Source organism: Enoplosus armatus, chromosome 1, assembly GCF_043641665.1.
Source record: "Enoplosus armatus isolate fEnoArm2 chromosome 1, fEnoArm2.hap1, whole genome shotgun sequence".
NCBI classification, from domain to species: Eukaryota; Metazoa; Chordata; class Actinopteri; order Centrarchiformes; family Enoplosidae; genus Enoplosus; species Enoplosus armatus.
The window spans coordinates 20,916,883-20,942,006 of record NC_092180.1 but is presented as its reverse complement, the minus strand read 5'-3'; the positions used below and the strand labels follow the sequence as shown (position 1 = coordinate 20,942,006).

The 25,124-nt window shown below is 40.9% G+C and overlaps 2 protein-coding genes and 1 long non-coding RNA gene across 3 annotated transcripts in view; 1 reads left to right on the top strand and 2 right to left on the bottom strand.

The window, feature by feature from the left end:
• The first annotated feature begins 2,055 nt into the window (after nucleotides 1–2,055).
• bcl2l10 (BCL2 like 10) lies at nucleotides 2,056–6,333 on the top strand. The gene is made up of 3 exons (XM_070909225.1): nucleotides 2,056–2,123; nucleotides 3,341–3,805; nucleotides 5,313–6,333. The coding sequence occupies exons 1-3, from the start codon at nucleotides 2,091–2,093 to the stop codon at nucleotides 5,433–5,435; spliced, it is 621 nt and encodes a 206-aa protein (XP_070765326.1). The 5' UTR covers nucleotides 2,056–2,090; the 3' UTR covers nucleotides 5,436–6,333.
• A 3,701-nt stretch (nucleotides 6,334–10,034) lies between these two features.
• LOC139287450 (uncharacterized) lies at nucleotides 10,035–13,523 on the bottom strand. Its single transcript, XR_011597421.1, has 4 exons — nucleotides 13,434–13,523; nucleotides 13,013–13,107; nucleotides 12,331–12,407; nucleotides 10,035–11,467 (listed from the first exon to the last, which is right to left on the bottom strand). It is a non-coding gene; the product is annotated as an uncharacterized lncRNA (long non-coding RNA).
• A 973-nt stretch (nucleotides 13,524–14,496) lies between these two features.
• The window catches only part of trpm7 (transient receptor potential cation channel, subfamily M, member 7), a 31,032-nt gene continuing 20,404 nt past the window's right edge, over nucleotides 14,497–25,124 (bottom strand). Inside the window, exons 26-41 of the mRNA XM_070904450.1 lie at nucleotides 23,651–24,966; nucleotides 22,986–23,074; nucleotides 22,054–22,150; nucleotides 21,815–21,891; nucleotides 21,668–21,705; nucleotides 21,335–21,363; nucleotides 20,539–20,592; nucleotides 19,765–19,806; nucleotides 19,592–19,636; nucleotides 19,299–19,364; nucleotides 17,832–18,115; nucleotides 17,267–17,349; nucleotides 16,444–16,649; nucleotides 16,129–16,180; nucleotides 15,877–15,983; nucleotides 14,497–15,476 (exon numbers count right to left, since the gene is read on the bottom strand). Coding sequence (XP_070760551.1) covers nucleotides 15,364–15,476; nucleotides 15,877–15,983; nucleotides 16,129–16,180; nucleotides 16,444–16,649; nucleotides 17,267–17,349; nucleotides 17,832–18,115; nucleotides 19,299–19,364; nucleotides 19,592–19,636; nucleotides 19,765–19,806; nucleotides 20,539–20,592; nucleotides 21,335–21,363; nucleotides 21,668–21,705; nucleotides 21,815–21,891; nucleotides 22,054–22,150; nucleotides 22,986–23,074; nucleotides 23,651–24,966 — 2,698 coding nt within the window. The 3' untranslated portion in view covers nucleotides 14,497–15,363. The remainder of the gene's footprint in view (nucleotides 15,477–15,876; nucleotides 15,984–16,128; nucleotides 16,181–16,443; nucleotides 16,650–17,266; nucleotides 17,350–17,831; nucleotides 18,116–19,298; nucleotides 19,365–19,591; nucleotides 19,637–19,764; nucleotides 19,807–20,538; nucleotides 20,593–21,334; nucleotides 21,364–21,667; nucleotides 21,706–21,814; nucleotides 21,892–22,053; nucleotides 22,151–22,985; nucleotides 23,075–23,650; nucleotides 24,967–25,124) is intronic.

The window sequence follows — 25,124 nt, the reverse complement described above, 5'->3', positions numbered from 1 at the left end:
CTTACAGCCGAACCCCAGAGTGTGTTGTTGTGAAAGTACACATGAGCACCAAAGTTACTATTTCAGTAAGAAAAGCAAAAACAAAACTGACAACTAAATAGGCTCAAGGGAAATTCTACAGTACTGAGTAGCATTTCTTTGGTTACACTTTGTGCCACCAGGGGGCGTTGCACTGCATCACAATTATAACAGGAATGTCTGGCTGTCCTTCCTTTGAAAAGTCCTGTATAGTGTTTTCCCTTAAATAATTTAAGAGGACATATCCTGGGAGAGAGGACATCTCTTCCGTGTATTAAGATTATACTAATCCACATAAAATCCCACCTGGAGGATCACACCAGTGATGACTTCAATGTAACACTCAACTCTCCAGCACTGTCCTTGTGTGTCTCTGTGTTTTCAAGTTTGTTTCAAGTGTGTGTCCTCAAGTCATTATTGATCAGATAGTCTCTCCATCTTACGTCTTTATTTTTTTTAAACAATGCTCAAAGGTCAGCGGGCCTTATCCACATCATCACTTTACATATCAGACAACATCACCTCCACAGACAAAAACACTGACCTGCCAACACTGAACAGGAGGCTGCGAGTCTCTACTATAAGAGCTGCAGCCTCCTTGTTCCTTTTACTGGGAAAATCACCTGGATGACATATCAACATCTATTTTTTATTTGAACACAAGTTAATAGAAGGTTTTCTGGAATTCAAAGAGGGAAACACCCAGAGGGAAAGGCCAAGGTAAAGAGCGAGAGGGCGGTGAAAGACAGGAGGAGAAAAGGGACTGCTGGAGGAGAAGACAGGAGGGTATTACCATGCAGAGAAAGTACCCAAGGAGATCACGAGACGCACCAACATTTGCTTTGACTGCCATTCATTTGACTACGTATACATTCTCTGCAGTTTTCACTTCCTTATGCTGATCACTGAACTGGACTGTGTGTAGTTTTGTGATGTGACACAGTGAGAGTTAGAGGAGTCAGACTGTTTGCTGATGAGTGAAACCAAATCCTAAAATCACGAGTCTGCTCTCAGTCTTTTCAGAGCATAATTGAAACCTGGCTGCCCCGACTGAGACCTATATTTAGTTTAAGATGACAGAAGATGATGAAGATGACATCTATGAATCTACCAGGACATGAATGTGTTAGGTGTGAGAGCATTTCATTGAGTTTTGCTGTGATGAAAGTCAACCAGTATCTTTGTTTCGGGCCAGTGGGTCTCATGCAAGCCACAAGTTTGTGTTGCAAAATCATATTTCTATAGAGAAATAAACCAATGTGAGAAGTAATCGCAGCCTTTTTGATGTAATGATATGGTCTGCTTCATCTGTAGTTCACAATACTGGTGAAATCTATCCTGTCCCTTGAGCAGGGCTGCAGCTAACGATTCTTTTCATCACTGATTCATTTATTAATTATTTTCTCGAGTAATAAATTCATTGCTTTGTCTATAAAATGCCAGAAATAGAAAAGTGACATTTTCAAAATTACCAGACCATCACTCCAAAATGCAGAAATACTCTATTTACTTTCATAGAAGTATAATTTTCTGTTGATTAATCAATTAATCATTTCAGCTGGACCCTGCTGCCACCCATAGAAATACACAAATTATTGTTACTTTGATTATTCCCTATAAACTACTGCAATTGCTGTTATTTAGGCTTTAACTTTAACTGATTTTTTAAGATTGTGGTTTTTGATAGAGTTGCATGAGTGCTGACACCTTACAGATATAGTTTTCAATACAACTACATATTGGGCCTATATTAACAACTGAATGCACAAATACTGTGCCAAGACAACATATTTAATTAGCCTCAATAAATTCATCTCTTATTTATTGCAACCGCTCTGGGTTTTTCCTACCTGATACTGTTACTTTTCCCTGACATAGATAACGACTTGTTTTTCGCTTGCCTGTGGAAGAGGTATTAGTTCTATCACCGCATTATGACGGGGCTTTTGCGGGGCTTTTTGCGGGGAGCAGATGTACGCATATAACTGACCCGGAGGCGGAGTCAGATGATAAATGGGCAGCCAGTTGAAGGGAAGCTGTGAGTGTAGCGAGGATCTCCTTCCGCCGTCCGTATGTGCAGAGAGCAGTCTGATATCGCTGGGAGGGTGAGCTTTGTTTCTTTTACGCTCGGAAAAAATGTATTTCACCTATTTGCATGTGTGTCCTTTTGGAAGTGTAAAACTCCCGCCACAGAGAGGTGTTTGTATAATGGTGTAAAACGGCATTGAATGCGTAGATGCGGCTCTCGCAGTTGTGCTAGCTCACCGCAGCCTGTTTGAATGTGTTCCTTTGTGTCCTCCATTGCTCTGGTGACAGATCAACGGTTTGTTAACGGAGCAAAGACAGCCGGCTAGTCGACTGCAAGTTCACCCGTTAAAACCTCTCAACAAACGGATAACTAACGTTGTGCAACTCTGTCTAGCTCGTAGTGTTATTTATATCGGTTTGTTAGGTCATTAAATTAACGTAGCTATATTTATCCTCCACCACCATCCGGCTTTCATTAACGGAGAGCGAACGTTATCACAAGCTGTGTCTTCGCCGTCCATAACGCCATTGCTAGCTTTGCTGTTAGCAGGCTAACCATCAACACTTAACGCTAACATACCTGGTCAAGTTGTTGTTGTTGTTGTTGTTGTTGTTGTTTTGGGGTTTGTTTGTTTGTTTTTTACACCTGGCTCAAATTAGATGGCCGATATACGAGCAAGTCTATACATTTTTAACCATTCATTTTTTCACAAAATGAAAACTGAAATAGGCAGGTGTTGATATAACTTGAATATAACGTTACTAGGAAACTTCTAAGGAAAGCTGACGCCAATTGTGAAGCAGGCAGAGCTGATGGGTAACGTCGTTAATTGCAGCTAATTGGACTAAAGTGGAAACAGTAACCGATTAATTGAATAGTCAATTGGCAGAAAATGTAAAGGTCGTCTTCAAGAAAAAAAAGCCAAACAAATGCTAAATTTTCTGTATTTTTGTTTTAACATTTTATATCAATCAAATCATTCTATATTTGAGTGAGCTGTTGTATTGACAAAACAAAGAAGTTGGGCTCTAAAAACTCATGATTTATATACTTTAATAGACCAAATACTTGAGTAAATAATTGGCAGCGGCTGACTTGCTGGGAGGTTAACAAATATTGTGAATGAAATTAATTGTTATTTGCAGCCCTAAACTGGTTACTCTTTGTTCCTGTCAAATCAACAAACCATATTTGTGGTTCTTCGTAGCAGTACAAATCTATCCTCACGTGTCATATCCTCTCTTCATTTATAAGTTAAGTGAATTGTCTTTTTTTTCCCATCCCCCCTGGTAGAAAATGTCGTGCGGGCTGTGGAAAGAGACCCTGGCTCTGTCAGAGGACTACCTGTCCCTGTGCTGCACAAGCCCACGGCCAGCCCCTCCACCTCCCAGCGAGTCAGCCGCTGCCATGAGGCGCCTGGCCCAGGACATGGAGACGCAGCACCAGGCTCGCTTCCAGTCCCTCGTTCAGACCTTCATTAGGCAATGCGGGCCGGACCCCTGCTCCAGCCTCAGGAAGGTGATAGAGGAGCTGGTGGGAGATGGACACTTGAACTGGGGGAGGGTTGTTTCCCTTTTCACCTTTACTGGGGTGCTGGCCAGACAGCTGCAGGAGCAGAAGGGCACGAAGCCGGGGCTGGACCCTGGGCAGGGGCAGGAACTCGGACAGGGGTTCGGAAACTGCAGGGGACTAGCAGAGACCTTAGCTGATTTCCTGGGAGAGGAGAAGAAAGACTGGCTGCTGGAGAATGACGGATGGGTAGGTGTCATGATTCACACAGGCAACAGCGCCGAGCTGACTGAGTCATCACAAACATTGTAGATAAGAGAAGTGTTTTGATTGTATCTAGCGCGATAAGCCAACTCCCAAAAAATCCCAGTAAGACTTAAAAGTGAAAGATGTTTAGGCCTCTGGCGTTGGAAACCACCTAGTTTGATAGGATCGTGTTTGCTTCCTGGCTGGCTTTATATTCAGATCTGGTGTCAACGTGGCTTAAAATATGGCCACGGTTTAGTTTAGATGCAGCCCTTTTTTGACTTTGCTGTTTGCCGATGAGACGAGCGCTCAGACGTCTCATGTGGCTGCTGTGATTATATGAATTGTAGAGTAGCAATAGGCCAGATTCTGAGGAATGTATGCTACAACAAGACAAACCTCAGCAGTGTAAATTCAGAGCCATGATCAAAAGACATTGGCCTTTAGATTATCAGTGTTTTGTAATGGTTGGACAAAAGCTGTGTTGTCAGGCAGTACTGGACTGTAGACTTATTTAGCCACTGGAAATCAAAAGGACAAAGCTAATTTTAAACCTGCTTGGTGTGGCTTATTTAACTGGAAATACTTAAAGGGATTGTTATGATGGACTCTGGGTAGACTTAAGGTCCCAGAAGCCTCACCAAACTGAACACAACTACAGTTGAATGTCTGCTTTTGTGAATGGGCTCGCCCTGGCCCACTCCCAAACACCCACGTAAATAGACACACACACACACACACACACACACACACACACACACACACACACACACACCCTTACCCCTCCTTTCTTCAGCTGGCAGCTGGTTTCAACAGACACGTAACCAGTTCTGCCAGATGGACTTTGTAGTGACAGTCAAAGCTTCAGTGTGTTGAATTTGGCATTAGCCATATTGAAAGCGAGGTTTGACTAGAAAAACAAGCAGCTGTAAAGCAGCGAAGCACCTGGAGCTGAGAGCAGGTGCACTCACTGGTCGACTGTGTGGCTTCAGTTTGAAAACATGATGATGGAGAAAAATACGACTGCTGGAGGGGCTGAACTGCACCTGACGTACCCAGTTTTTATGGTTTTGCTAGTGGAGCAGAAAAGGCTAGAAGTGGTTCCTCATAAATATAACCGAATTGAATAATTTCTGTATAATCTCTAGACAATCGGCACATTTTCTCTATAACTTCAGCTTGACACTTATTTTGTTTTAACTTTGAAGAACTGCTTTGCTGTCAGGAAAATAGCAGATATCAGCTGCACCCTCTGAGTGCTGATATTTTTCTGTGTTTGTGGAGAAACACGGGGCTGTCAGCGACTGTGACATACTTTCCAAAATATATTGTATAATTACCACCAGCCGTCAGCTCAGCCAATTAGTTGGAAATCGTTTTGGCAGCTAATACTTGCTCTTTTGTTTTTTGTATATAGTATATGGAGAAAGTAGCAGAGAAATATTCTCTAGTAAACAAAAAAGTTTCGTACTCTCAACTTAACATTTTGTGGGTTTTTTTCTCTTTATAGGAGGGGTTCTGTGCATTCTCCCGCAGTGCCAGAGTGGTGAGTCAGGACTCGTCCATGAAGACGGCGCTGTTTGCGGCTGCTGGCGTGGGCCTGGCTGGACTCACCTTCCTCCTGGTGCGCTAGCTAGCCTTCTATATCCTGAGCACATCCTCATCCATGTTCTCCTTCTTTTCATTTGGCGCAATTTAAGTAGACATTTTAAATTCTAACATCAATGCTGCAAAATGCTTAATCTGTAGTGAATTCAGGGTTGTGATCTCAAGTCATCAACTGAATGTTTGCACATACTCGAACCCCCCCCACACACACACACACACACACACACACACACACACATTAATACTGTCACTTGCTCCTTAAGATTGTAAAAATGATCTAAATGCCTTCAGAAATTTTGGAGTAAGTGGCCTCAGTTTGCATATCTTAGACAGGTTAATTACTAAAGCACAGGTTTCTGCACAGAGTCCTCTTGTTTTCAAAGCTTGTATTTTCAGCTGTGTAGCTAAAAGACGTCGTTTCCCCACAGCTTCTGGTTTTGATTTTAAAATTGTCCGCTGCCTTTTTTATTCACGTGTTTACCCGAGTTGTGTATGTGGTATGGAGCCATTCTAGTGTAAAATGTATAAATTAATATATTATATTTATATGAAATGAAACTGGAACCAGTGGCCCTTTTTTTTTTTCCCGAACTGATCCACAGCTAATTCAGTGGTTTCATTGTTCTCAAGTCTGTCCTACATGCATGTGAAATGTGTGATTTACACAGGTCAGCAGCTGAGTACAGAGCTGATGACCACACAACGGTGCTATGATATGTTGTGAAACGTTTCTCATATCTAACAAACCAGGGACCAATCTGACTTCAGACATATTGCTATTAGAACAAACCGTTGCTATGGCACCCCCCCCCCCCCCAACAGATCTCTTAAACATTATATTTTTACATTGTTTTGTTCTATTTATTTGTCACTGTTTTTATGTTTTTTGTTTTTTTTTTAAATAAAAACAAAGCAATCATGGAGCCTGAGAGTCTTGTGATTGAGTACAGTGAAGTCTGTTTTCAGCATGGTGTTTTCCTCTAAATGTCTCTCAGCAGGTCAGGCATGTGCAGGGGAATATGAATAGTAAATGATTCTCCCTCCTTTCATATGCAGACATATTGTCATGAATAAGATATGTTCTGCTGTCTGTCTCGGAGCTCGTCTGACAGTCACGGTGCTTGAGTTACACAACAGGGGCCACATGCGCCAAACATCCTGAGGGATAAGATGAACTTTTAAAAGCATATTTTGATGGCAGGTGAGTTAAAAAATCAAGTCTTCCCACCAATAAATTGAAATAATAAAATACAGATGGCAGTTCACACAACTCCACTACGGGGAAAAAACACATGACAGTGGTAATGAACTTGAAGTAAAATTATTCTTCAAACCAAGAATGAGTTCTTCAGATCCACATTTGTTTGACAGTTCATTCAGTGTACATAAACTGGTGTACATACATGGATTACATGTAGAATATGAGCTAATTAGAAGTGCAGAAGGATGAAGATTTGTTTGGTCAAAAAACACCAATATTTTACTTTGTTCATATTTAATATTTTTAACATTTTTTTTTTTAGAATTTAATCAGTTTTAAATGTATACTTTTATTATTTACACAAGTGGCGGTAGATAATAATCTTAACTCAAGATCCACTTACTAGTTTTTCTTGAAGCTTTCAACCACGTCTCAAGGTCCTCAGCAGATGAAGTGTATCTGTACTCTACTTGGTATATTGTGATTTGTACAGTTTATATGTTGAAGCACATCAGCAGTACTGAAAGATTTCATTTCATTTACAATCTTTGCTGTTTGTATAATACTCATAATTGTATCTATTTTTTTATTCTTCTAGGCTTCACACATTTATTGACATACAAGTTTACAGCAGTTTCTAAATAAACCTCTCAACATTTAGTCAAACATTTTTACAGGACTCTACTGGCTGTAAAACTTCTACTGTTACTAAGTAACAAAGCTTTTGATTGACAAAATAATATTTTGTTCAGAGTGGGTGTTTTATGTTTTTACTGCCACCCAATGAGAAGCGCTGGACTCCACAATACCAGAGTCACCCAACTGGAACACCAGCTGCTGCTGTGCCTCCGCAAAAAAATGCCTTATCAGTTTAATAGAAAAAGAAAAGGCTGCATGTTGTCAAATCGTATCCCCTTTCTTTACACCACCATCTGTTTACACAACACAATCAGCACACCATCCACAGAAACACACACTATCTCTCTCATGACACCTGAAGGCATCTGATGGTTGATTCTGTAGTCGTGTAGTCCATCAGGTTTATACAGAGGTATGAACACCTAACATTATCGTCAAACTGTCATTTATAAAGCACATTTGCAAACAGGTCATTAAAGATCCCGTCCAGACATGTATTAAAACATATGTACAAATAGGCTGCTGGGAACAATAATGTGGGTCTCCTTCTAGTTCTAGAGTTTAAAGGTAATTCTTCAATATGCTAATTGAAATATAAACTAATTAACATTTTAATATTTTTTATTATATTATATTATTATATATTATATATTTTATTTTAATTATTTTGTTGGTTTTAACATATAGTTTTTTGCCACATAATGCAGCAATATGTTTTATACTTTATACTTTAAGTACATTTTTCCGCAAATATTTTAGTAAAATATAAAATATATAAAATAACTTCTTTCATCACTGTTGCAGAGTATAAGATAACCTCTGAACACGGGTTGGTTACCTCTAACGCTGGCTTGTACAAATATGGTCACTTCCTGCCATGTGCAGGAAATCAAAAACACTCTCACCTAAATGTACAGGGAACATTAGAACCGCAAACAATATGACGTTTACTGTAAATATCTCTAAACAACAATGTTAGGATATCTTTAAATGCACCAGGGATACAGTTTGGGATACATAATTTTACCTATGAATTAATTAAACATTAATATTTTCAGTAGATAATAACAATGAGATAGTTAATGAGTTAAAGTAGCAGTTTACAGACTAGAATTAATCTCACAAACTCGTCGATTACAAATGAGACAAGTGTGTGTGTGTGTGTGTGTGTGTGTGTGCCATGATACTGCAGCGAGGCCATTTTGCCTGCATACACAAAGAGCCCATGTGTTTTGTCTTTTCATTTAGTTGGAGCACTGAAACTGCGCATTTCCCACAGTATAGGGGTTAGTTTCAATACACACACACACACTGTTCACACACTCTCCCACACTGAGCGTTTTCTCCATTACGCAGTTGACGTTGAGAAATAGGGAACCGCGACTGCCTCTGATGTGGGCGTCTGTGTTTCCTGTTGATAGTGTTTTACTCCACCAGTGAGACGCAAACAGCAGACAGATCTCTTGTTATTATCATGATCTGTTTATTTCATGGATTATAAAGCACAGAGATTACATGGACAGCGGTTTTCTGTAATTGCTTTTAAACTCAATCTAGAGGGTTTAAAGACCCAAAGTTTAGAAGCGCAATAAATCTGCTTTTCATTGTTTCCTTCCATAAGATGATTGATATCTGTGCCTTTAAAGGATGAGTCTGGTGATGTTTTTATTGTTGTCAATAAATCCCATGAAAAGACCAAACCAACAGTGAATTGACCCTTTTAACAAGTACTGTCTGTGTATCAATGCCTGATATACTTTATTTCTCTGTGCCATGGAGCTCCATTGATGTCCTCGATTATGACGAACAGGGGCTCTGTAGTTTATTCATATACACTCTTCTGCTGCCATAAACACTCTCCAGAGCACCAGACCAGTGGCTGAAAATAGTCCCCAACAAATACGCCATTTGCTCCTGTTTGGGAAACATTTGCAAAAAGCTACAGATGTTTTGGGAAATTGTTTTGCCTTTGAAAAAAAATTAAACTATATACCCCTAAGAGTTGTCACATTGTTGTGTTTGGTCTTTTCATGGGATTTGGGACAATAACAATATTATAGAATATAATAGCCTTTAGCAGCTGCTGATCAGAGATCAGTATGGCTGGCGGGGGGGTCAGTTTCCAGCTTATGTCACATCCTGGTCGATCTAGTCAGTTTCTGTGACCCCCCTCCGGACGGACATACAGCTGGTCCACAGGACAGTGGAGATGTGATAAAAGGTAGTCTGGCAGTCTATTCTCCACAGCTGATAGGTACACTTACTCAAGTGCTGTACTAAAGTACAATTTTGAGGTATTTGTACTGTACTGTAGTTGCCTTTTATATTACTTCTTCTACTCCACCACACATCAGAGGGGAATATTTGTCATATATATATATATATATATATATATGTATTACTCGAGATTCAAATTTAAAAAGCTTTAATGAGAATATAACATCAACCTAACCTATATTATACAAAATAGTTAAAACAGGAAGCTATGTATTCCCGTCCCATCATGATTTCTCAGATATGACTTGATTTTATCTGGCGGAAATGGAAGAGGGACAAGTTAGTGGCAACAGTTCAGGAAGTCTGGCTGATCTCTGCTGAGGTGGACGATGGTATCAGCCGGTCAGACACAGTCGGTACTGTTACCACTGATCACTGCACAGAGAGACATTTGACTGAAGATTTGCCTGCGTAGCCTCCTTTTCCTGAATAACTTAGCACTGTTAAATAAGCAGTGTGAAGATCATCTGAAAAGAGCACATCATTGGTTTTTCAGTGATATTTTATTTCAGGAAAAAGTTTTTTGTTGGAAATTGGAAACAGTATAAAAATACAGTGAGTTTTCCCAAAAAGTTACAATATATGTTCCAAGTCTAATTAAATATCTCATATGCAACGTTTGTCATTGATTTAAGGTCTATCTTAACAAAGATGGCGGCACATACGCAGTACTTCACTATAAAACACCATCCAGATGATATAACAGATATAAAATAGATCTGATATGTTAGAAAATTTGGATTGGGAGTATTTAAAAAACATTGAATTGGGTGGTCTTTCAAAATGTCCAACATTAAAAGACATGAGACATAATATTTTTTTCCAAATCAGAGACAAAATTGGTGGCACATATTATTCACTTTCTTGTCCAGAGTTAATGAGAAGATTAATGGCACTCTCATGTCTTTTCCCTAAATATAAAGCTGCAGACCGCAGCCAGGTAGCTTAGCTTAGCATAACGACAGGAAATGGGGGAAACAGCTAACCTGACTCTGTCCAAAGGTCACAAAACCTGCCTACCAGCTCATCTGAAGTTCACTAATTAACTTATAATATCTTGTTTGTTTGATCCATACAAAAACCAAATTCTAAAAACGACAAATCGCCAGCTTACAGGGGGTTTATGTGCCAGACGTTTTTTTGGCCAGGACCAGTAGCGGAGACTCTAGGAGATCACTGGTCCCGGCCAAGAAATAGTCCGGCACATAACCCCCTCATCAAACAGCAAATTGGCATTTTTTTTACACAAGGATTGTTCTACGGATGAAATTATAACGTGTTGATTAGTGAGCTTTAGATTTTGTTGATAGGACAGAGCCAGGATTTCCAGTCTTTATGCTAAGCTAAGCTAAGCGCAGCAGCTGCAGCTTCATTTTTAACAAACTTGCAAAAATGTCAAACTATTGAATTTGTGCCACAGACCTGAAACTTTCTGTAAACAGAGAAAAGCTAAACATGAAATATATATGTGGCTTGATAAAGAGTTACATTTTCTGATTTTAATTTCCTGAGTAAGTGCAGCTGTAGAGACGTTTCATTTATGAGGTGGGCATGATGAGAGCAGTTCCTCAGGCTCCAGTCAGCTGAAAAGCTTCTAGACTTGCATCGTGTACACACTACGCGTTTTTCAGTGTGAACATTCATGAACAGAAGTGCAGATCAGTGCCTGGCTCCTCAGAGTTGCTCTCATCATCGTCTTGTCTGTATTCTCAACAATAATGATTTTTTTTAAATGTCTGAATGTAATATTTCTATGCTTTGATTCACTGTTGTTTTCAGATAAGCTGGTGTGACAGAGTGTAGTCTGAGCCACAGTGTGAATACAGATATTATTTTATCCTCCTCTTCTAATGGTAACTGCATCTGTTCTTCTGATGCACCGCCTTTGAATTTTTCTCCAGTTTTCCTCCATCGACAATCTGTTTCACCATCTTCGTCACCTGGTCAGATGAAACACAAAATCCTTTTGTAATGCTATACAGGACTGTTGACTTACTTTTAGCCATGCTAGCAGCGTGGCTCTGGGGATGGCAGTGTCTGACCACTATGGTCCAAACTGAAATATCTCAAGTGATGGATGGATCACCATTAAATCTGGTACAGACATTCATGGTCCCCTCAAGATGAATCGTAATCACTTTGGTGATTCTCTGACTTTTCATCTAGCGCCATCATCAGGCCAAACCTTTAATTTGTCCAATACTTTGGTTTATGACCAAATGAGCCTCAGCTGTGCTTTGTGATGTGTGTTAATTAGTAAATGTTAGCATGCTACCACTCTAAACTAAGACGGAAAACATGGTAAACATCAGTATGTATGTTAAGCATTGTCATTTAGCATTTAGCTCAAAGCACCGCTGTGCTGCCTCACAGGGCTGCTGGCATGGCTGTAGACATTTTGGAAAATAAAATAGAACTGAATCAAATTCTGATGTACACTCAGTCCTGGTATTTCCACTGCATCTTTCCGCTTGAATGACAGGCCACTTTGGTTTGCAGAAAATTCAGTTGCAAAATAGTAACTTTGTGATACAGTAACATGAACTGTTTGTTATCTGTACGGTTTCTCTAAAGTATGTGGAGCCAAAACCCCAATAACTTGACACACTGCTGTGAAAAACGCATTCAGGTATAACATTTCTCATGGAAAGTATTGATTATTATTGACTGCTTTAAGTTTTTGTACAAAGTTTTCTAGATGTAAAAAAGCATATTGTCACTTGAGATGCATGCGTTATTATTTTGTGCCATACTGTAAATCAGATGTCACTTTTTAAAAATAGTAGATATCTATCTCACTAACCTCTTCAGGAACAGGAAACTGTCCAGTCTGTAGCTTGGAGTAGATCAGCTGACCGTTCACTGACACCTCGAAGCTGTCTGTGGGGGTGAAAAAACAAGACAGCATAAATGAAAATGCATCCCCATCAATTCAATATAAAGTAGATCATGAAGTGTATTTACGCACATTATCTGTGTTTTCATTACAACCAGTCAAACATGTTTCTGTGAGAGAATGGGTGCAGCACAGTGTGTCGCTGGCACTGCTAAAAGGCAAAGCCAGGACTCCTGTTAAACTCCTGTCACCACAAGACAACCTGAGAACAAAAACAGTTATATTTTCACAGTACTAATAATTATTTGTATTGTCTTAATCTAAGTGTTTGAAATGTTAATCCAGGTTCATTTACATATGGTGTTTTACAACCACAAGCTCAATGTTTCCGCTTGAGTTTTACTACTGCTAGTACAACACAATTATGTTTTATCTTTATATATTATATTATATATATACATATAATTATATATTTTATTAATTATTTTACTTTGAGAAACAGGACAAATGGCAACTGAATATCCTGCACTACGTCCCTGGATGTAGTATCTGTGTGAAATGTAGGTGGATACACAGAGACATAACATGGAAACTGACACTGTGTGACAGGATTACACAAGACCATTTCTGCCAGGAGGAAGTGGCTTACCTGGCCTCCCTTTGACTCCCTTCACCTGCACACCGGGAACCTGCCGGATGGCAGGGGCCAGTTCCTGGTAGCGGTATGCATAACTTCATCCTTTACTGTAACGCACACGCACGCACGCACGCACACACACACACACACGCACACACACACACACACACACACACACACACACACACAAACCTAGTTACTGGCATGTTGAACCCAGCTTCAACATCTGCTTATTTTGAACGGTGCAGAAATTCTTTATGGGTGTGACAGTTTCTATGCAGAGAAAACCATTTCTGCATGAATGTGATGCATAGAAATATGTATCTATGTCTATTTCTACTTGCTACCTTAATCTTTCATTTAGCCCTGTGAGTTCATTGCAGTCTGTCCTGACAACAAGATCAATCAGCAGAGTAGAAAGTTGTAAACTTACCAATATTCAATGGTGACTGTAGCCATGGCAGCCATTACAGCTGATTTGTGTCAGTCGATGCAGAGCTGTAACCTCTCAGTCCGAAGATGGGCTGAGTATAATGCAGAGTCATGATTAGTGGACTATTATGAAGGAAACCACACCCAGTGGGAGGGTAAGCGTCTGTACAGCTGATGCATCATAATTAAATTTGAACTGACAACCTGACCAACAGCAGTGTTTCAGTATAACTACAGTTGCAGTTCCTTTCTCTCATATGTACTTTGAAACCATCCCTCCTGTTCATACTGGCCCTGAAGAGGTCCCTTAAACTCATGCTGTTCCAAAGGAGGTGCAGGACAAAATGTGAAGTTTCAACCAAAGTTAAGTCAAATAAAGTGGATGTCCTGTGAAGTTAGTCTTTGAAGTTCATCTGCTGCAGCTCAGCAAGGAAACATTTCTCCTTTTAGAGCCAAGAGATAACCAGCACACTATCACACAGGTGCACCGTCTGTCAGTGTGATCACAGGCAGCTGAACAGGGGTTATCATGTGTGGATTCAAATACCTGCAGCTGCTGTCCAGCTGAGGAATCTGAGGCCTCTGTTGAAACACCAGACCTGCTGTGTCCTTCTGCAGGAGGACATTCAAAAATCTGCCAGGCTCTTAATCTGCCCGACTTCACCGCTCTGCTGCTGCTGCTGATAGGCTCAATGCAATGGCAACATTTTGAATTCAAATGTACTTGACCACTACAGCCAGCACTTGTGGAAATGTTTGCATGCATGAAAACATGGGTTGTTATACAGACACATCAATGTGGACACTGGCATTTTAAAAAGGTAGCAATATTTTTGATCAGAAAATAACAAGTATTTTAGTATTTTCTTGATTAGCCAAATACAAAACATGCCTAGTTTACAATCATAAGAAATAAATCATCTTTTCTATCTAAAATCTTTCAGACATGAGTGATTTTTGTTTCTTCACAGCCCACTTCTTAAAAGCTGCAGGGAGAAATATCTGTGCGATTGTAATCTGAAGACAGGCCATACACAGAAACAGTCATTCATGAGCGATGTTGCTAAAGCTTTTTGACATTTTATTTGTTTAAAATGATATCCAGTACAAAATGTATACAGTAATACCCTTACGTTTGTCAGTTCCCCTGAATAAAATATTTTTAATCTGCTCATGCCAGATAACAGTATCTATAAGATACACTAGATTGTAATTTGCTCATACAATAGTTGATGACAAAGATATAGCAATAGTACCTTTGTAACAATAAAAACTATCAGCAATATTTTGGTGGACACACTTTCAATACAATAAAATTACATACATTGTTCTGTAAAAGTTGCATTGCAATCTGCCCATATTTTACAAGATGTTCAAATTCATGTATATCTTTTCATTAGCTATGAGACAAAAAGGTGTGATGACAAGTCTTTATACATTTATAAAAATGATGTGGTGGCAAACTGCAGTGTTGCAGTGACTGACTCAGCAGGCTGTCCTCTCTCAAGCTGCTGTAACAGATGTACAATGCACTTAGATTTGTTCTTTTTTTGTCTTTATGTTAAAACAAGGCAACTTCTCAAACCTCATAATAAATAATACACCCTCTGCAATAATATTGTACCTGTTGATATATCCAGTTCATATATATATATATATATATTCATAAACTTGTACAAAATATGTTTAAAACCTTTTTTCCTCATTTATGTACTAAAAAACAACAAAGGTTAAGATGGTTGAAATCTTGTTCGACACAGCATTTTGGTGGGACCAACATTACACAGTCTGCATGCACTGGTTTCCATGGAAACACAGGTGTGATTCTTCCAGTTGATTGGGTGCGCCTCTCTGCTCCTTGGCTTCGACTAAAAATCAATCAGAACAGTGTTTCCTCGTGATCGTTCACTCTCTCTCTCGCCTTAAACCAATCACAGCATCAGCCTCATTGATTGGCGGGACTCTTTGACGCCGCCCCCTGGGTTAGGAGGGTCCTCTTGTGGGAACGTCACCTTATCTGGTGTGTAGTCATTCCGCTTTAGATCTGACGAACAAGACAAAAGGAAAAAAAGTCAACATGATTTAACAGATTAGAATTTTTTATTATCTTCGATTTGTGTTATTCTTTGCTTTTCTCTCATTTCCTGTAAACCTCAAGATCACTGGACAATTAAAGTCCCCCTCCAAACAAAAATGTGTTTTTGCTTATCGCAGAGTTTGACACTAGAAGGTTGTTTTCAGACTCATCTGCTGAAGATCTGTGCTAAACTTTAGACATCTGGTGTCCAGTACTTCAACTTGAAACTGACCATATTTGCACATTTATAATTTTTAATGAGGGAAAAGGAGGAGACGTCATTTTAAGCACATTTTTTGAACACATTTGTGATGTACTTCAGTAATAAGATACTGTAACTGAGCAGCAGCTGTGCTACATCCCTCACCGGGAAGTTTGAGTTTCCGACAGCAGGAGTTGCAGTGGTGTTTCGCTCGAAAGTTCCTAATGGCATCATCCCCCAAATTGGCTGGTCCAAATATCATATCATAAGATCTGCAACAGTCGCACAGTGGTCATTTAGTGCAAAATTACAAGACGAAAGTAAAAGGTAAAGTTGAAATTTTCTTCATTATATAGTAAGCCTGCTAATAACGATTATTTTCATTGATGACTTGTGTGAGAAATTGAGCTCACTTACCCCTTCTCACCACTCTTTATAACTGATGGATCAGTCAGAATCTCTCCAACACCTACACACACACACACACACACACACAAGCTTCATTATCATGACATCAACTATAAAACAACATCAATATCACTCTGCTAAATAGTTAATGGAGAAAGGCCATTAATTTAAAAACACATACACACGACACAAACAGGCCCTTTGTTCAGCTCTGATTCATGATTCATGTTTAATCCATGTAACAAAGTGCCATTTAAAACAAACAACCTCCTATAACTGAACCTGACTGTCTTTAAAGGGATTGAGTGTGACAACAGTTTTTACCCTGCAGGTCGAGCACCAGCAGCTCTCCGCGGGTGTACTCGTAGGTCCAGTGGCTGAAGGCCAGCATGGTTTCCTCCAGCAGGTTGGTGGGGACAATCTCATCTCCGTTGTTGTTGTTGAACTTCCTGAACTCCCCAGTGATGCACTCTTCTATAGCAAACCACTGTCCGGCAGAGTGACAGTAGAGCAGAAACACCTCCAGGAACCTGAACACACAGAGGACTCAGGTTTCAGGGTACTGGCCCACAAGAAAGGACACTTTCCCCCCAAATCCCCCCACAGTCTCCTTTGTTACTGTAAGATGTTTTTTAGTTAAGAGGCTTTAACAATGAAGAAACAAAGTGACTTAAAAATGCACTTGCAAGTGACTCTACCTATCATGCATTTAGAATAACGAAAAAGGAAATATTAATTATCAATTTGAAAACAATGATCAAACTACCTGATCAGATAACATATTTACAAATGTCTTGATCCTTTATAAGCAATACCATAACATTTTGGGAAATAAGCTTGTTTGCTTTCTTGTTAGATGAAAATATCGATAACACTTTCATGTCTGTCCACTATAAGGCTGCTGCCAGCTGTCAGTTAGCTTAGCACAAAAACAATGGCAACGCAGTGAGAGCTGCTAGGTGAAGGGCGGGTTTGTGGTGATGTATAAATCACCTGTTGGACAGCCTGCTTGAAATGACTAAGCAAAATGCTGATCTGGCCTTTGCCAAACCACAATGAAAATCAAAATAAAGCCATTTTAAAATATGTGTGTGAGAATGGGATTTCTGTGTCTGTGTTCTGCCAACCCTCCTGCAGGCCTGCTCACCTCGGTGAATAAGGAATGGTCTTCGGCCTGATTTGGTTGAAGGCAAATGTCAGCTTTTGAGCAGCTCGTTGTTGTTGAATTTCCTGGAATGACACAGTGGGACGCCATTTAATATAGATTTCATACCTCAGCACTCACATTAGTGTCGTACCTACTTTGATAATACAATGGACATACGTTGGTGTAGGAGTGAGGTTTGTTAACAAGAAATATCAGATAAAGGTTTATGTGTTATGGCAAGTACTGTTCTATATCTTCATGACAAAAAGAAAGGACTTCTGCGCTTTTTGAGGAGAGGTGACAACTTGTCATCCTAGCAAGTCAGGCGCTGATTATTTGACACATTACGTTTTGAACAGATGTGTGCTGCACTTTCAAAAAGCTAGAGTTCAAACCACATGCTGCAAACAATGTCTAACTAAATCTACTGAGCACTGGCAGGATGAGCTCATACGGTAAGTATAACAGGGGACAGGTTCTGAGAAGCCCAGCCCAACAGTGTGAGGAATATGTGTAAAATCTTAGAGCTGGCTGAGTGTACAGCGGGTGTGTCGGTGCTCCCTACCCTGAGACAAAGGTGCAGCACAGTGTCCTCCTTGTAGATGCTCTGCCAGGTTTGGACCACCTCAGGTAGGAAGGATTTGACTATATACAGATGTCCTGGTTTCAGGATGTCGTACTCTGACCAAGTGCAGAGCACCTTGAGGGCCCGCCTGAGTCCTCCACCCATCTCCTCCTTGCTGAGAAACTCTATTTTGGCACAGAGGCCCCGCTGGGCCCAGGAAGACATGCTGTTGTTGATAGTGTTGGGGGAGCTCTCCTCCAGACGGTACACAGTCACCGGCTCCCCTGAAGGGACACACACACACACACACACACACACACACACACACACACACACACACACACACACACACAGAGATAAACACAGCGTTGCTTTGATGTTTCTTGAATCAAATGTAAAATTGCTGGCTTCATTTCACAGCAACATTAACACTCATTAACCTTCAAATATATAGTAGCTTTAATAACCTAGTAATAACTCTAGTAACTTTTTTATCATGGGTCTATTTGGCATGCTAGGTATTTGACTTTCTTTTGGTTATTTTTGGGGCATTTTTGCATTTTTTTACAGCAGAGAATGACAGACAGGAAATGTGAGTGCAGAGAGAATGAAGGAGGAATGCAGTTACGAGATAGCCCCTGTCAGGGACGCAGGGAACAAGCCGATTTTTATTACCTGCCCAGTGTACAATTGGCACAGAGACATAGTTTTCACTGGGTGCGTCAGCGAGGGACATGAAATTCAGCCTTACAGACTGATTAAGAGCAGAGTTTGGCTTTGTTCCTGTTTCACACTTTCGGATTTACTTTCGAACCGTCTTCAGGAGCAGGTACACTAGAGGTGTCAGGAAACAATAAATACCAGGGTTGACAGCTGATTACGACAAACCCCTGTTGAAGGAAGGTCTGCCGATGGCAAAAGCCTCTTACAGGAATTGTCCCAGTATTTACTTTGATCAGTTAGTTGTCATTTCTGTGTTTTTGTATATTGTCTGTGCTGCCCTACAAAGCCAAAATGCAATAACTACATGTTTTGTCAGAATTAAGACCAGACTTTTTGCATCTGTTTTACCAAACTACAGTGACTGCACTCCAGCTAGTTAAGGCTAGCTGGCAAGAGCCTTAGCCAAAGCTAATTTATCCTCTTGTTTTCTGTGACAACAACATGACTGCCACTCAAAACTGTAACATCCAAAATCATTCAAATCTGCAGTTCCTCTTCAAAACAATTATAATACAAACAAAGCAGAAGAGACAGCACCTATATACTTTGCTCATCAATAGCTTGGGTGTGAGTGTGAAGCAAACAGCTGCAGGCGTGAGAGGGCAAAAACAATGTAGGAACCACACTTCTTATCTGGCCCCATACTTCCCCATTCTCTAACTGCCTGCTGTTGTTTCTCAGAACCATCTTTGGCGTTTTCACCGTACCCGACATGTCAGACAACTCACAGAGAACCAGACTTACCTCTAGGGGGCACAGGGGTGAAGGGGATACTCTGGGACAGCCTCATCAAGTTGTTGCGCTCCACAGCTACAAAGGGGGGTAAGTACAGGTTAACACAACTGCAGGAGAAGAATGAAGGGAGGTTAAACTACTTTGTGGGATTATTCTTTGCTCTTTTGCCTCAGTGAAAACGATAAATTTCGCCTACAGACAGCACTCTAAATATTTCAATATTATAAAATATATTGAAAAAAACCCTACAACCATTGATTCTGGAAACTAAAATAACACAACTTGTTCTCCATGAGTCTCACCTGAGTACTGATAGCTTTCCATGGGCTTGAAAGGGGAGCCAATAGCTACAAAGAGAAAAAAAGAGAAATGTTAATCTTTATGCAAAATTTTCCAAAAGGAATTAGTTGATGTTATTTAATGAACATGCCAGTGCTGGACAATCATTTGGGCACATTAATTCAACAAAAAATACCCTGAGCTGTTCCAGCATCCACCAGTAGATGTCTCTGTACTACTACACAACAACAGAAGCACAGAAACAGCTCAAGCTCAATGCAACAGCTTTACTTCCTGTAAAGTAATTTCTGTTGCTAGGTAAACATAGCACAAAATTCTGCTTATGGATTTGTATTTGTGAGCTGGATAAAGTTTGTTACTCCCTCTGGAATTCAAAGTCTGAAGATATATACAGTATATGAATTTGATCTTCATCTACATTCTTGGTTATTTAATAAAACCAACATCTATCCGACACTCATGTAAAATAGATCATTGTTATCTCTGCAAATATCATTTTAATGGAGCCCATCTCTTATTATCATCTGTTTACTTTCGGTCAAGAAAATATTGTGAGTGAGGCCAAAACTAGTGACTATTTTCATTATCGATTCATCTGCCTATTATTTTCTTGATTACTTTATGAATTGCCAAAGAAACAGTGAAAAGTTACCCTCACAATTTCTCAGAGCTTAAGATGACATATTCAAATGTCTTGTTTTGTCCAGCCAACAATCCAAAACCAAAGATACTCAATTTACAGTGATAAAACAGAAATCCTCACGTGGGAGAAGTTGGAACTAGCGGATGTTTGTCATTTTTGCTTGGAAAAAAATGACTGAAACAATTAATCAATTATTAAAATGATTAATTGTCTCTTGATTGACTAACTGATTGATGGACTAGTCGTTTGATGATAAATGGCTCTGAGTCAGTTGTGCTGTTTGGTCAGTCAGTGTGAGTTACTCACAGTCCTTTCTGGCTCCGAGGTGGGTGTGCCGAGGTGTGTAGAGAGAAACTGCGGCTTTAACCACAGAAGAACAAAAAGCAGAGTGAAGCTTTCATCCAGAAACATGAGTAAACATACATGAAGTATTAAGTAATGTACAGCAGAGTTCACATTCTTGCAATACAGCTTCTATTTCAACTGAAAGACCATCATCTAAAGTCTGCAAGTATAGGCTTTTAAATATTTTTGATAAAGTTGTGATAATCCCTCAATACTCCAGATATTTCATCAAGCTTTCCTTCTGGAATAAACCTCTTAAAAGTCTATAATATTGTGAAAGTGCCATGACACGTTCTCCTTTCTGATTTTCTGTGAGTGTCTTCTGTTAACACAGTGATGTTGCTAAAGCAAAGTGAATCACTCTCAAATCAACACAATTTTCAAGCAAAACATTAAAAAACCTACTGGACAAATTGTATTTATGAGAGATCCCCCCCCTCCCCCATGTTCTTGGTGATGCCTGTCACAGTACAGGTTTTATCACACACAAGCACGCACTGGATGCAAAGAAAGGGAAAAGGTCAAATGTCACAACAGCGTCCGTGTAAATGCTGCTGGACCAGTTGATCCAGACAGAACGAGCCGGACCCGACTGAATCATGCAGATGGAGGACCCATTCAATTCAATTCAATTCAATTTTACTTATATAGCACTTTACACTTTACATATAGAGCAGGTCTAGACCGTACTCTTTATAAAACCTAAAGTTTCATACTAAGAAAATAAAAAGACATACAGTGAAATTACACATCTTACCATTTAGAGTGTCTTCCCCAGGGGCTCGTCTGACAGAGAGACAACAGAAAGACATTAGTTTAACAAAACAGATTATATGCATACCAGTCTGTTTCATGAATCTACACTTTTGTGGAGCTTGAGTAATACATTTACACATAGTGGTGTGAATCAGTGTGTGCTGGCTTTAAATAAGAGAAAAACAAACATGAAAATCAACTTAACTCAGACAAACTGGTCTGACTTTCACTTGTGTCTCTACGATTCCTTATGAAGTTAAGAGGAAGTGGGTTTGTGGTCTGTGTATCCGTGTGTGAGTGTTTACATGTTGTTCGCCAGCGGTAAGACACTTACAGGCTGCTGGCTTGGGCCGATTTGACCTGAACTCTTTCCTGGTGGAGAAACGAGAAGTCGTTAAACCATGACAGTGATCCGCATTAATAAAGTTAACAAGTAACTATACAGAATTGTGTTTTTGCTACACACAGACACACTTCTTACCAGTACTGCAGCCCTGGGGTCCTCGTGGATGAGGATGTCTTCAGCTGACACTCTGCTCCTGTCCTTCTTTGTCAGAGCTACAGAAACACAATGAACAATTACCAACCGTAATGTGTTATCAGGGAAATGTAAGAATAACACAAAGCACCTGCTGGTTTTAGGGCTGCAGTGAATTGAAATGATCACAGATATATTTTTTTATTTTCTTAGTATTATTTGTGATATTTTTGTGAGCTTACTGGAGTCAGGATGGAGAAAAGCCGGTTTTCTGTCAAACTCTGTGAAGCCAGCGTAGGAGTTGACTGCTCTGATGTGACCGTGACCTTCAGGCTGAGCCTGTGGCCACAAAAACAGACAGGTTAACATTATTATTGTGAATCATTGATTGATGGTGAATTTCACCACCAAGTTTAATCTTATCAGGCTAAATCATAAAGTATGGCTGAAACAGACAAGATTGTAAAGTTGCCACACTAATATAAACACACAAAACTTCACCTCCTCTGAAATAAAGAGCGTCTCCGCTAAGGTTACAAGAAATGATCACATTTTTAAATACGGCTTATTAAACGTCAGCGAAAACGAGCAGTGGCGCCACATCACATAATAACGCCACGTATTTAATGAGTGAGGTGATTTTAACCTCCATCTAACACCTACATTAATTACGAGATTAGATGCATGTGACTGATTCAGCTCAACAGGTGATGGAGTGATCAACATCGTTGGTTCAGAGTTATCAATCAGAGCAGCATGTCACAACGTGGGGAAAAAGAAACCTTGCAAGGTGGGAGACTGACAGCCCAATCAGTCACAGTTGCTGATGCATGAGAAACAAACTCACTGTGTCATAGCAGGTCAGACACCAGGCTGAAGTTGGTTTGATTTTCACCAGTTGGACACACGTTTTAGCAAATAGAGTTGGCATCAAGATGAATTTCATGGAGGAAACCCTACTTGTCAGATGTTGAAAACAAGCGTTTGTGTTGCTGTCATATTTGCCTTTATGTGAAAATTTGTAGCTTACTGATGTTCAGTCACTTTGAATAAACACACTTAAAAAAATATTTTGGATGTCAAAAAAAGGAAAAAGGTCCACACTACCAGCTCTTCTGAGAAAAAAAATACTATATACCATCCATGCACCAAACAAACATATATATACACACACCTGAGATCTGGTCTGTGTGGCCGGGCTTTGCTGTCTGCTTGAGGTCTCTTTGGGTGTTGAGTGCTGGAGGTCCAAACTGTCTTTATGTCCTGAAACCAAGACAATATTGTCAGTCCACATTAGGGAAATTTAAACTGCCCTGTCGGTCTGTCACATTATTAAAATAAATCAAACAAAATTCTTTGCTCTTTTCCCTAGTAATTTGTGTTTGCCTCATGTAACAATATCCCACCAAAACAATCATAAAGAATTATTTGCTAGAACTCTCTGACAGAGATTTGTTTACTACTCCCGATGGGAAATCGCAGTGTAGCATACAGAACAAGACAAGCAAATGCATTGCCCGATCTGGTGACATGGCCATCACCACAATGGAGAATTACACAGTTCAAACATTTGATTCTTATGAGAAACTCCTCCCCTCACCTCCACCTGCCAAACAAATCCTTAAAATCACTCACAGTTAGTGCTGAAAACCTCAACCAATCAACCAATCACTCATGCTCCAGTCACATCGTACGTGAAAACCTCAGAACCACCGAGAAATAGAGAATAAACAAGTCAGACAAGAGGTCCAGGAAGAGCAGAGAAAGGAAAGGATCCTGATCTGGAGATGGACAGGCCCGAGCACCCGGCAGACGCAGCCCTCGGACTGAAACTCAAACCTCTCGTCGTGTTTGGCTCTCTTGCCGTGTTCCTCTTCTCAAGTGGGACTTCTGACCCACTTTGACCCTCATAGTGGGACGCTGGAGGTGCAGGTGGCTCTGACATATTCCATTCCCTGCTCCTTCGTCTGTGGGGTCTCCTGGGCACTACAGCAGGGGCATGAGCACAACCTGGCAGGCTGCCATTTCCATGGGCTTCACCCAATGATGATTCAGCCTCAGGAGCCAGTGGGACTTCAGTGTCTGTACTCTGTCTACTCAGAGAGCCTGAGCTGCCCTCGTCGTCGCAGAACGCCTCGTTCACGTATCCCCTCCTCACCTCCCTCTCTCCCTCCCCCCTTCCTAACCTCTCTGTGTTCTCAGGCTTTGCAGTGCAAGCAGGCAAGCAGGCAGACCGAGCAGAGCCCGAAGTCTTAGAGACAATGACGACAGTAGGATACACACACACACAGTCTTCACTCTCCTCTTTTATGTTCTCGTCAACACCAGATTCATCCTCAGTCTCATACTTACCCACAAACGCCCCAAACTCTACTGTGGTGCTGTCTGGCGGGAGGGGCTGCTGGTAAAGGCCAGCGAGGGCGAGTTCTGGGTGGCTGGAGCCACTGGGCTGGGAAGGGGTGCTGCTGATGTGGAACAGAGCCCCGGGGGAGGGCACATTGGGCAGGCTGGATGGGGAGTCAGAAAGGCCCGGCTCTAGTGGACGGGTCAGCTTACTCTGGGTGAGAGAGTGGCCTCGGAGACGCAGCTCCGGAGGGGAAATGGCCACAGCACTTTGGACAAAGGCACTGGAGCCGGCACTGCCTGAGGAGCCAGCCTCTGCAGCAAGGTGCCCGAGCCCAAACAACCCCCTCCTCTCTGGACTCAATGCTGGGTTCAGGCTGGGGTCCAGCCCCAGTCCTGCTCCAGGGCTGGGCCCCACTCTCCGGATACTTTCCATCCCAGCCCCTCCTCCTACACCAATCCCAAAAAGAGAATCTGCAATGTTGGCTCCTGCCTGGGGAAAGGAGGAACCGAAGTAGGCCCCCACGCTGCGTTTGCCTATCACAGACGATTTGGAGTGGGGGCCAGTGTCTGTTGCTACAGGGGCGATGCTTGGGACCACGTTCTTAGAGAGGCTGAGCTCTCGGGTGATCTGATTGTGGACCTTGCTGGCCTCCGACGCCCTCTGAGCAGTGAGGGTCTTTAGAGTGTCCACAGTCAGAGCTGAGAGGTCCTGCAGGTGGCCGATTTGCGAGTCCAGTGTGTGCAAAGAGCGTTTTATAAAGTTGACCTTGTTTCCAACCTCCCTCAGCTGCATACACATGGTCTCAACCCTGGAAATGACAGACAGTAGCTTCAGTTACCCACAGGTCAGCTTGTGTTATCTACTGTTGTTAACATGTTAATGTCTTAATTTCTGTGCCTTTGAAGATATCCTGTGGAGATTTCGACTTCTAGTAGCACTATGGAGCAGTTTTTTTATGAGTGGGCC